The sequence below is a fragment of the Porites lutea genome, chromosome 10 (genome assembly GCF_958299795.1).
Source record: "Porites lutea chromosome 10, jaPorLute2.1, whole genome shotgun sequence".
NCBI lineage: Eukaryota > Metazoa > Cnidaria > Anthozoa > Scleractinia > Poritidae > Porites > Porites lutea.
This window is the reverse complement of record NC_133210.1, coordinates 30,907,622-30,920,365: the sequence shown is the minus strand read 5'-3', so window position 1 is coordinate 30,920,365 and position 12,744 is coordinate 30,907,622. Positions and strand designations below refer to the sequence as shown.

At 36.8% G+C, this 12,744-nt stretch overlaps 1 protein-coding gene across 2 annotated transcripts; it reads left to right on the top strand.

Annotated features, from left to right (window-relative positions):
- The first annotated feature begins 607 nt into the window (after positions 1-607).
- On the top strand, positions 608-9,678 carry LOC140950151 (uncharacterized). Of its 2 annotated transcripts, XM_073399337.1 has the most exons (8): positions 608-779; positions 857-972; positions 1,219-1,282; positions 2,633-2,700; positions 3,120-3,225; positions 4,655-4,773; positions 6,527-6,663; positions 7,900-9,678. In XM_073399337.1, exons 1-8 carry the CDS (start codon positions 710-712, stop codon positions 8,003-8,005), a joined length of 786 nt encoding a protein of 261 aa, XP_073255438.1. In that variant the 5' UTR covers positions 608-709; the 3' UTR covers positions 8,006-9,678. The 2 variants fall into 2 exon arrangements, with proteins under 2 accessions (XP_073255438.1, XP_073255439.1); XM_073399338.1 differs by lacking the exon at positions 857-972 and having other exon boundaries at positions 618-779.
- The last annotated feature ends 3,066 nt before the right edge of the window (positions 9,679-12,744 follow it).

The window sequence follows — 12,744 nt, the reverse complement described above, 5'->3', positions numbered from 1 at the left end:
TTGCCGTCGCTGTCGTAGTTACGTAAGGTCCCTATTATCATAATCAGCAGTACTACCGTCATCATCATTAACATAAAAACCATTTTGCCATAATTCATTACTGTTCATTATTATCATCATCACCACGATTGGCTCCATTATCATCGTCATCATCGTCAGCACCACCGATTTCACCTTAGTTTTATGTATAAGTGATCGCAGGGACTGGGAACCAGATGAAATGGAGGAAAGAAATAGGCCATTTACGAGTTTCAAAAACCCTTACTTTCAAGCCGAGGATGGGTACAAACCGTTTCTTGTAATAATGACTTTTTATTGTTTTATCATCATTTTGCCATACATACAAAATATACAGATAAAATTTTTAAAAAAATGACGCAAGAGGGCCCAAGGAAGCCAAAAAAGCTTGTAAATAGGACCACCTTTAAAATTATATTATCTAATTAATAAATAAAATACTGACATAGGCAAGAGTTCATCTTTATGAGACATACCTCTCCCCCTGCTCTCCCGAGAAGAAAAACCTGACCGACCCTTCCCATCGAGTTTTCCCCGTAAAAGCAAATATCTCGGTCAGCGGTCAACTGGTTGAAAGAGGTAGGTACTCCATATATGATAATTACAAAAGGAGAGAGCTGTCATGGCGTCTTCTTGTGGAACCTTCTTCAATCGCAAATAATCAAGCCATTGATAGCATCAGGCTGCAAATATGAACAGAGAACCTTTGATATTTAATGGGCCATTGTGCGCACCTCTTGCTTACGATCCATCATTCAAAGGTTTGTGAGGTTTTTCATCCATCACCTTCGTCATTGTTTACGCTATATAATTCACATGTTTTGGTTTCGAATTTTAGTGGAAGTTCGACTCCACGAGCCACTTTGGAAAGTCCAGTTTTCTCCAGACGATGTAGCCATCGAGATTTTGACTTTGTGTTCCCAGCTAGAGCCACTTTGCAAGAAGGAATATGCTGTAAGAATAAAAGTTTGTTTATATTACTTTTAATTATTAAGGTTGTAGCTATGCTTAAACGGTGCTATTCACTCAAGCTCACTGGTATACCACCATTTTATTTTAATTGAAAGAAATCATGCAGAAGAATAATATAGGTGTTTAAAATAACCTCAAAGCGTGAAAAAGGTGTCTTTTCCAGATTCTTTCAATAAATTCTTCTAAATGAGAGTGCTCTGGATAATTTTTATTTACTTTGAAATTTAGACAACATTAGGGAAGATTGATGCAGCCCACAAAGTGGAATACCAAAACAAATTTGAGCCAAAAGGTTTGTTTGATAGTTAGCTGTGACATTTCTACCAATGTGCTGGAAAATTCTCCTTATAGAATTATGCAGCCGTTAATACAGTGGAACATTTATATAACAAACGAAGTCCTCGGTGTAACAAACAATTTTCTTTACCCTAGTAATAGTAAAATATATGGAAAAGTACCTCAATATAATGCAACCTCATAATAGCGAACAAATTTTGCCAGTCCCTTGGCACTTGTTATATCGAGGTTCCACTGCATCTTCCCGTAGGCAGGACTGGGAAAGGGGAGGGTGTAACTGGTTGTTTTGATACAAACTCAAGCAGTGAAATTGCACAAAAAAATTGATCTCTTCAAGTATTGCTTGCATGTGAACAAGAAAACATTTTGGGTGAATATTCTTTATTCCAAGTACATGAAACAATATTTATGAGTTGACTGAATAAACTTGTATCGAAACGACTTGTATCAAAACACATTTGTATCAAAACGACTGGTAATCGGGGAGGGTAGTGTATATGGATACACAGGGGTAGAGTACTTAGCATTTTACAGAATAACCTGTGGAGAATGCCATTCCCTGTGGTATGGGAATAAGCCATTTACCAGCTCACCTCAGAAATACCATTTCTGTTATGTTTCAATTCTATATAATGCTGCAAACATGTGTATTACAAGCCTACTTCCCCTCACCCCTCCCTCCCCTAAAAAATAGTAAGTGGCATTTTGTTTGGTTCAGAGAAGCAAGAATGAAGGACTAATTTGAAAGATACTCCTTGTTGTTTGGATGTAATTCTGAAAAATAGCCTTTTATTCACCTTCTGTCTAAAATATTTTGGATTTTTGGCCTACTGATAAGCAACCAAGTGGTTTGCCAGCTCCTGGATTTTATCGACACAGGATATATACCCACCCTAGGGACATCAGTTATTTTGACACTGTCATTCATGATAGAATTAGGCTACCATTTAACTTTAGAACATTGATAAGGCAGGTGTGATCCAATACAGAATGAGATGGGAAGAAGAATTTTGTATACTTAACTTACCAGGGGCCCATTTCTTGAAAGCCCTGATAATTATTGAACTGGGAAAGCTGTTGTTGTTTATATTAAAAATTTTGCAGATAATACGATAAAACTATCATTTTAACAAAAATGGACCGGTTTCTTAGATGCAATCTGCACTTTTGTTCTTTAGATTTTGATCTGAATATTTAAATTATGGGCCCAAAAAATTACTGTAATGTTTGCCAGGGACATGTTTTGGACATGTGTGTCTTACTGTAGAGTCTCAAAGTTTTTGTATAACATGAACAGAAAGTTCTGAAAGTTTGATCATTAACTTTGTTTCCTTTTTCCTGACAGCTCAAGTAGTCTTTGAGAAAATGAGGGAAATGTTACATTTTCTTCCTGACTCAAGACCATCACTTACAGTAAGTGGATTTTTTTTAAGTAGTAGAACAATTAAATTTGTATGCAGTTGAATTACACTGATTATCATTAAAAGTAGCAAGTGTATCTCAGCAAAGTCTACCCCGAAAATTCCTGCGAAAATCCCATGAGATCAGCCGGTTTTTCCGCAAATTTGTCCCTGAAAAAACCCGCAAAAATAAACTTTTTTCTCCGTGACCGATCAGAAGCCCTGCCTTAGTGCTGAGAAACAAATATGAATGGTTTATGATTTCCCTTATTAATTTTATTGATTTTCATTTTTTGCAAGTAGCTGTCACTTAGCTAGACAGCAGTTTCTGCTGGTTTCTGGAGAACTGAAATACAATTTATTTTAACTGATATATTTTTACATAACTTCATTTAAATATTTGCTTTCATGAATCATTTTTCTTTTTTACAGGAGTACCTTCGGCAGACTGGACTTTCCTTACTCTTTCCAAGGGTAACATCCTACTTAACAAATCCAGAAAGGCCGGCTTTCCAGAGCCATAAATCTTCTATGGATGGTACTGGAATTACTTTTCATACTAACGTTTGTTTTGCAATAACAGTACACCGACTTAACCACCTTGCACAGCGTAATTAAAACAGCACCATAGAAAAGTACTACTTAGTAGCTTTCATTTGAATACTTTTACTTAAGGATTTTTTGTGATTTTAGTTGCAATGATAATATGTACAGTTAGTGAGAAATAAAAAAAATAATTGCACCAAATACATGCTCGCCTATATACTGACAATACAGGTCACTCAACCACCTTGTACAGCAAAATGTAGTTCCACAGAAAAAGTACTGCTCAGTAGCCTTTATGTAGGATTTCATCCACAGACTCAAAAGTTAGAACCACCTTGTACAGCATAATAAACAGTACCACAGGAAAGTACTGCTCAGTAGCTTTCATTTGAATGGTCACACTGTAAGATTTCATCCACAGACTCAAAAGTTAGAACCACCTTGTAAAGCATAATAAACAATAACAAAGGAAAGTAGTGCTGAGTAGCTTCCATTTTAATGGTCACACTTTGAGTTAGGAACAAGCAAAATGTTTGTTACATCGAGGTATAGTTTATGAAAAATTTCCAAGAAAGCCTAGCATTTCTGGATCTGAACAATTTCTGTAATAAACATTTGTATACGAAGCTATTGTATTAGAAACACAAGAAAGGCAAACAAAACTGCTTAAAAAACTACCGTACACATAAATTTTATCCCCATTGGTCTGCTTTGCATTCACCTTTAGCTATCTTTCAGTCACATGTTAATATTTATTCATTGTATCAAAGGTATATTTTACGTTTGCATTTCTGGATTGTGTTCCTTATAATGAGGATTTCGTTACTGCGCTTTTCACAAACATGCAAATTTTGAAGTTTAAAGCCAACTGACGATTGCGTTTTTCGCTGCCGTCAATCATGTTAACGGACCTCCTAGGAAACAAAACTTTACTTTAACGGGTTCAAAAGGTCATGGTTTGTTATTTGCGATTGGTGGATTTCGATCCGTTTTGTGTGTTTCTGTGTTTCAAGGTTCGTTGCTTGTGATCCAAATTATGATTGATGGCAACGAAAAATGCAGTTGTAAAGGCGGCTTTAACTTTAGAGTTGGCATGTTTGTGAAAAGCGTAGTAAATCAATGTTCATTATACCAAGGTTCTGTTCAGTGCATTTTATTGTAATTTTGGCCCGGCTGCAAAAAATTGTTTGTTATATTTAGGACTTAATATTGTTATATAGATCAAGACTCATTGAAAGTGACTCCTTGATACCTTTATAAAAAATGGAAGAAAAATAGAACCAAAGGAAATCCCTAACTGTTTGATACCTCATGATCATCTATTTGTTGTATTTACTTGGGAACTTGAAATATCTTAGTGACAGCCCTGATTGTGTGTCAATTGTGGTACAACTTTTGTGTTGTGGTATTTCATGTTATAGGTTATTTCCAGCACCTTGGGATGTTGAATCAGCTTATTACTCTGAGTCACCAGCTGAACAGTGATGCATTCAATCTTACAAATCACAAGTACATGGCTCATCAAACGGCACTGCTCTATGTGAGTGTCCATGGCATTTTATTGTAAAGTTTTTTTTAGTGTAACTTGTGCCGTTTGTATTAAGCAAAGTGCAAATTTAGAATGCAAGGTAAAGCTAAAGGTCTTTTCTTTATGTCGGTAACTGGTAACAGTACAAACTCCAACTGACAAACCTGAGGCAAATGGTGCGCTCATTTTACAGGGGCACCCAACGACTGTTTTTTGTAAAAATATGTTCGAAGAAGCAAGAATCGCCCAGAATTTTCTACAGCTTAAGTAAGGCTAACAATTTCTAGGTGAATGTGACTCCCATTCATAAACAATTTTCGGAGTATATCTAATAAACAGGGCTTCTGATATTTCGCGGAAAAAAACGCAAAATTTCGCAGGATTTTCAGGGGTAAATTCGCGGAAAAATCCACTGATTTCGCGGGAAAAAAGTCGCAATTCTCGGAACAATCGGCCGATTTCGGGCGATTTTCGCGGGAGAAAAGTCAAAATTCACAGAAAAATTGGCCCATTTCGCGGGATTTAGCGGAAAAAAGTCAATTTTCGAAGGACTTTCAGGGGCAAATTCTTAGGAAATTCGGCCGATTTCACGGGAAATTTCGGGGGGAAACTTCACCAAGAAACAATCAGTAAAAAACAGCTGATTTCGCTGGGGTTTTTTATGGCAAATTTCACTAAAATCGATCAATTTGGCATCGATATGACCAGCGTTGGTGAACGTTTTTTTCAACAGGGATGATCATTTGCTCTTTCAACAACAGTTCGCTCGAGAAATGAGCGAATGGTTAGTGCCCAGTTTTTCGCAACGTTCATCCAAAAACGCCTGGTAGTTTTGGGACGTTGTTTACTCGTTGCAGTGATGAAGCTTCACGCTAAATTTGGACGTTTGGGGTGAATAAAACCGGTCTAATAGCCAAGATAAGTATTAAATATGTTTTGCCGACATGTATTTGGAAATATTTCTGGCGGATTTCGCGGTATTTCGCGGTTTTTTGGGAATTTCGCGGGATTTCGTGGAAATACCTGAATTTCGCGGGTCCGCGACCGCGCGAATTATCAGAAGCCCTGAATAAATTCCCTGCTATCTTCTAATTAAAATTTTAATTTTTTGCATTTCACTCCCAGGTCAAGCTATTTTTGCACAAAAAGGAAACCTAAAATTTTCGGATTCAAAAATGTGATCAAAAAAGGAATCAGAAAAATTCTTTCCGTCCAAAAACTTAAAAAAAATCCAAAATTTTCAGAAAAATAATACTGTAGCCCTTGTGATTTCGAAAAGACTCAAGTTGTCCTAGCTAGGATGACTGATCTCATACAAATTTTATCGCGCCGCTCAGAATGCATTTCTAGAAATGGAAAAGTACTCTGGATAGCCTAAAAAGTTTTTTCAATGCATTTAAGAGGAAACCGTTGTTGGTTGCCCCTGATTTTACTCCCCCCTCCCCTCCCTCTCTATCGGTGCTCCATTTTACAGGTATTTAAACCTACTTAACATTATGCAGAAAGGAAAAAAGTCGAAAAAAGGATTTCCACACCTGGGGATTGAACTCAAAACCTCCCGCACAGAAATCCTTGCTCCAATAAAAACAAAACAAAATTCTATGTGGTCATGTCGAGATCAACCTGTCTTCATAGCAAAGCAAGTTGATTCATCCTTACAGGATCAAATGTACCATTTGAGATTTCAACCACATTAACCATTTGGAACTTTTTTGGCAAATTGTGTTAAGTGCTACATTTGACTTAAGCGCTTTTATCTCAACAGCAATCTGTGAATCAAGCAGGTCCCCCTTTAGCAGACTACAAGAAAAATATTGAATCAAATTTCAAGAGTTTGAAAGCTGGCTTAGCTCCAAAGGACAAAGAATCAGTTCCAAAACTTCCCCAAAACCAGAAAGAGTGGTAAGAATCAAAATAATTAATTGTCTTTGTTGACATAATGAATGTGATATTTGTCACTAGTTATGATAACTGGGTTTGAGCCAGCTCTTAGGCCAGGAGAACACAGTGTTCATTAGGTATCAGATATCGGAGAATTCTATGCACTATGCAAAATTCTCTTCCAAATTTTTGATAGCCTATGACTATTTTTATATTCAGGCGTGAAGTCTGTAATTTCTGTAATGTTACACCTTTCTCCTGCTATTAGAAAAATGATAATTATTCTTAGTCTTTTCAAGGCCAACAATGATTTTTGGTAACAAACACAACTGTTTTGATGCCCATCAATGATGAAAATATAATTTTGTATACTAATTTTTTAATTAAAAAAGCAGTTATAGCATCAGGAAAAATAATTCAACGCTGCAAAAAATCCCAAAGAGAGCAAAGTTGAGAATCTTGGCTGGAAGGAAGCAGACTATACAATATTCGAGCAACAAAAAAATGTAGCCATCCTATAATCTTGGGCGAAACAACTGAATAAAAACAGCTTTTTAAGAAAGGCAGTTAACAAACTTGCATTGCCTAAGCCTCAGACAGAGTACCTGAAGTGCAGCTTTTCATACAGTGTATAGCGTTGCCGCCTTGTGGAATCCTCTGCCACTGAACCTTAGGGAATGTCTCTCCCTGGGAGTTTTAAATAATCAGGGGGCACCCAGCGAGAATGTAGTTTAAAACCAATTAAAAATAGCATTGTTAAACATATTTTAGTATTTAAACTGTAGATATAGGCATATTTTTATCCCCTGAAAATTTTTCATCTGTTCCAATTTCCTTATAAGCTGAAAGTCTAGTGATCTGAATATCATAGGGATCAAAACTTACCGTTTCAAAAATTTCAGCCAGAAAGAAAGGCTCCCAAAAATTCTAGGTGACCTTTTTAGTGGAAAAATCCGTTAAAAATGGGCAAATACACCATTTTTTTAGATGTTCGAAAATCCTAGCAGAGGCAAGCAATCAAGAAATTTTACAAAAATGTTCTGAAATCTCTAGATCTCAAATCACCTTCCGAACAGATATTTTTCGAATTAGGCTCCCACACAGCAATCATGTGAATCAGTTAGATTTTAGTAGTTTACTTTTATTTACCGGTAGTATATAGTTTTTTTAACAGATGATTCTGCATGTATAAAATAAGTTTTAAAAAAACACCCATCCTTAGTTCACTCTAATATTTTGTTCTATATCTTCCTATAGGGTCAATAGCATCACAGCCAATATCCTGGATGGGGTTCAGTCCATGCCTCCAAGTCTCACTCAGCCTATGATCTCTGCTATGACGTTTGTAGAACAGCAGCGTTAGCTAGGAGATTAATATTAATAATATAACCCTTTTACTCTGAGAGTCAATGCGACATTGCATGATGACATCCTTTTACTACTTCATTCACAGTTATTTTCTTTTTTCCTTTTATATTAAAAATGGGATAACCAGGGGGGTTTATTAAGTAGAAAAAGCCCTAATTTGCACAAGGAAGCAAAATCCTGAAGGATTCTGGTTGTAGTAGTAAAATGATGTCTTCTTGCAAATGGCCTATTAATCCTTCAAGCCCCAAATATCAACATGTTTTTTATTGTACTGCTTGAGAGAATTAGCTCAAACATCAAGACATTTCTTAATCATCAGTGCTAATCATTCCATTCATTCTCCTGACCTGTGCATTTGATTTAGTGGCAGTGATATTGTCAGGAAAAATTTAATACTGGTAAGTATTGGGGCTAAAAGTGTGTCAGAGGAAGGCCATAAGTGACTCTTAATGCACTGTTAAATCCCTCTTGTTTCACAAGAGAATATAAGGCGATTAAGAGGGAGAATCTGACAGTTTATCAAAAGTCACTAATACTGTGAAACCTTGTTATAATGAGCCTCTATATAACAAAGTCCTCGGTATAGCGCCTGATTATCTTTACCCCAATAAAAGTAAAATGACTTGTATGGAAAAGAACCTCAATGTAAGGAACATAATATTTTTCCAGTCCGTTGCCCCTTCATAATATCTAGGTTCCACTGTATCTTTTTTCCAAGATCCTGTTTAATTATGGACGTACACAAATGTCTAACTTTTGATTCAGAGCCAAAATCCTTTAGTGTGACCTTTGAAATGAAAGCCCTTGCACTGCCCTGTCATCTAGGGCCCATCTCTTGAAAGTTCCGGATAATGTGTTGTCTTGTTTTTTACCCATTAAGTCCAAATAATAGTGACCAGCAGCCAATTTCTCCTAAGAATAATACTGCCTGATTAAACGTATCAGTCATGAGAATGAATGAAATGATCATCACCAATGATGGAATGTCTTGATGTTTGAACAAATTCTCTCAACGAGTACCATGAGGAATGTATGAAGAACAGCATGGAGAATCTGAATATGCATAATTGATATTCAAATTGGGGCTTTATCAAGGGTTAACTACTATCAGAAGCAAGAATATTTCCATTCACAGACTATTCATGCAAACCGAGCAAACAGCATTGTGCCTAAGGCCTTTAAACACTTAAGCACTAACATTAAAACTCGTCAACTTTCACAAAACATTTTCCGCAGTGTAGTTGGCCAAACTTCTGTGTATTTGCTTGCGATAATGAATTGTTTTAAGCACCTTGGTGAAACTGCCAAATGTTAAAATGTTTTCTAAGTAATGAAAATTTTAATAATGTATTGTGTGGATATATCGAGGTAAAACTGTCAGTAATGTAATCATAGTATTTATAGCATAGTTTGGTCGCACAGAAAAGTTTTAATGGGAGCACATACATGATAAACTAAATTTGACCTTAAAATGTTAATAAGTTAATACGCAAGTACCGTTCATAAATAATGAGGTTTGTAAACATGCAATAGACTGTGTATTTAAGATCATAGTTAATGATGAAAGGATAAATCTTTGGACTTATTTATTTAGCCTAGTGTAATTTGTGTAGTAAAGAATCAAAGAACTTGAAATAAAAGGTTATGCCAACAGTCTTGATGCCTGAAGCTTTTCTTGTACATCTTTCCCCTGCCACTATTGCCCCTTGTAAGGTAATCCAGATTCTGGAATCCCAGAAATTTTTGCTAGTGAATCCGGAATCCTGGGCCTTGGAGTCCAAAATTCAGCATTAGGGAACCTGTTCCACTGTCCAGGAATACAGAATCCAGTACTAGAAATCCAGAATCCACAGGGTGGAATCCAGATTCCAAGACTGTCTTGAATTACCTTATATGGGGCGACTACTAGTCGCCAACTATGTACACCGGTATCAATCAATCAATCAATCTTCTATTTGTCACTTAATTACTAATGTATTACATCTATAACTTAATCTATTAGCAGGAGGTCTCTGCGAGCTCAGCTTAGCTTTTCTAGGGAGGTCCCCTTTAATTTATACACTACAAACATTCGTACTGAATGTGGTGGCCAAGATTTTTGATCTTTGCTCATTTGCATGTCTTGGAATAAACCCAGAACTCTGGGAATTCATTTTGCAAGGGTTAAAGCAGCAGGAGTATTACACTGTATTGTGTGTTCCACTATGTAGAGTCAATACATTTCTGTTGAACAAAACATTTCAATTTTCTTTTAAACAACTGCAATGACTTAATTTCTTTGAAACTATATGCCAAACTGTTCCATACCATAGCACCTCCAGTGGCGGATCCAGGGGAGAGGCCTGGGGGGCCCGCCCCCCTTTATTTTTAGACGAAAATGAGGCCCAAAGGGCCAAAAAATGTTTTTTTGGAGGCTGGACTCCCCTTTATCTAAGGGTCTGGATGACCGCCCCCCCCCCCAACTTATCTGAAGGTCTGGATTCGCCACTGACCTCTATATCTAACCGAGAAACGTCACCTGTATAGCGGTTGATTTCAGGCGTTAAAGATGTGAATAGGCGTTTTAAAAGTGCGCCACAAGGTGCCCTGTGGCCTTGACCATGGCTTTGAATTTTGATCATAAACAATCCGAATATTTCTTTTAAAACTCTGAGATTTAAAGCATTGAGTCTCCACTGAATTTTTTTTTGTTTGTTTTTCTGTAAATTGTCTTCATCAAACTTATTTTAGCTTCTGTTTTGGGCGATTTAATTTAGGCGTGATCCAATGAATGTAGCAAATAACAGGCAAACCTTGGCAAAAAAAAAAAACAGGCAAGACTTGGCAAAAGAAGTGGATGGAAAATGACAACGGGTTCTAGTTTGCCTTTAAAGGGCTGAAAACTGCCTTGCTTTGTTAACTATCACTATCAATAAAACGATGACCTGCAATTATGACCTGTGTAAAATGTGAGCTGTAAAAGAAACTTCTTGAATTTTTAGGCTACCGGACTTATCTTGGCACTTTAGATTGCTGCTACCCTAACAATACGATCAGCTGGAAAATATCATCGCCTGGAACGGAATTAGCCTAACTCAAAAATTTGTTTTCACTGTTTAATTCAAAATTAATTTCCGACAAGAAAGACAAACATGAACAATGAACGCGAGAAAGGTGCTCGAATGATACCCTCGGGTGCCATTTTTAGGGCCAGACAATCTGCTATCTGGGAATTAAATAAAGTTTTATGAAACTGTAAATACATGAAAAATATTTTTTGCTTAATATTTCCTCATGGGTATGTGAGGTTTTGCTCCCGGAACCTTTTGCAGTGACGCAGTGCGAGCCTTTCTGGCGCGCTGGCTCACATACGGACCTTGATGTGCATAGGTATCAGCGTCAGAAATTGGAGTGCTTGTACCTATGAGAATCTACTGTCGAATAATTTCCGTAAAACGGCTGTTTTGAAAAAATATGAATTGTAAACCAAAGATACACGTTAACGTTGGGGACCGTTACTGTGCCTAAATTTCTCCAGACGCTTAGATTTTCCATATATTTGTCTGCAATTTTTCCAGGGAAATTTTAGTCGGCAGGAAGAAACATTTTTACAGACAAATGTTATGTTACAGACAAACGTAGTGAACTTTTAAAAAGTGGTTCTAGCGCATGTAGCTGCAAGCAACACTCTCAATTTTTTTTTCAGTAGAATCGTTAAGAGTGAAGCTTTAGTTTACAACTCATATTTTTTTTTTGAGAACAGCGGTTTTACGAAAATTATTAGACATTAGATTCTATGTAATTTCTCAGGCGGTTGCCTTGTTAGTACTCGTCAAGATGGCTTCCAAATCCGTGACAAGGTCTATTGGTCTATTGTATACACTCGGTGGACTTTCACTGATTAGGCCGGTTAAGCACTCATTTTATGGATTAGTGGTAAGGGCAGTTTAGGGTTAAACACTCATTTACAACGGTTACCTTTAAGTTAATTTTTTTTTGCTTATTACTGCTTCTTCAATTTTTTGTAACTTTAAAAATTTTCCATGGTTTGCTGGCTCGCTCTGTGTCCTAACTTCCAGTTTTTACGGTTGAAAAGTGCTTGCTTTATATCTTTGGAGTTTTGAGTGTATCTTTAGACCTTTTAGTTCCAGCCCCTCTCTGGAAGACAAAGAAAGTTTACGTCCAAGGCTCGACCGTATAACTCTTTGTTCTCGTTACAAACCAAAATACAAGTCTATCGAAGGGGATAAGACTGAGTTATCTCCTTAAAACTGGACTACTTACAAAGTTCAACTAAAATTGTCATCGACTTGTATATATTTTGAGCAAAGCTAGATATATCGCTGCTATGGTTATATTCTTCTGAATTTTGGTTTCTCGTTCTATTTTTGGCCTCGATGCGCATTGGTTGAATAAACAATAGCTATTGTAGCCAGGTTTGTTTGTTATTTGAGCGGTTTTAAACATGGCGGCTGGTTGAATCCCATGTGCTGTGAGGTAAGTTATTGTTAACTGCTGGCACAGTAGCTATATCTTAAACTGATGTGTGGAAATTAAGTGTGTTAGGTTTGTTATCTTCAAAGTTTAAAGGCTTAAAAAAATGTGTAAACTCCTCCTGCTAAGGTGAAAAGCCAAGTACCGTACGTGTGCCGCTTGCTCGTAGTGACTTTCTATCGGATAATTCACGTGGTCTAAAAACTTCGAAAAGAACACGAATAGAAGCTTCTCCTAGATTGTCACTATCTTCAACGCAAT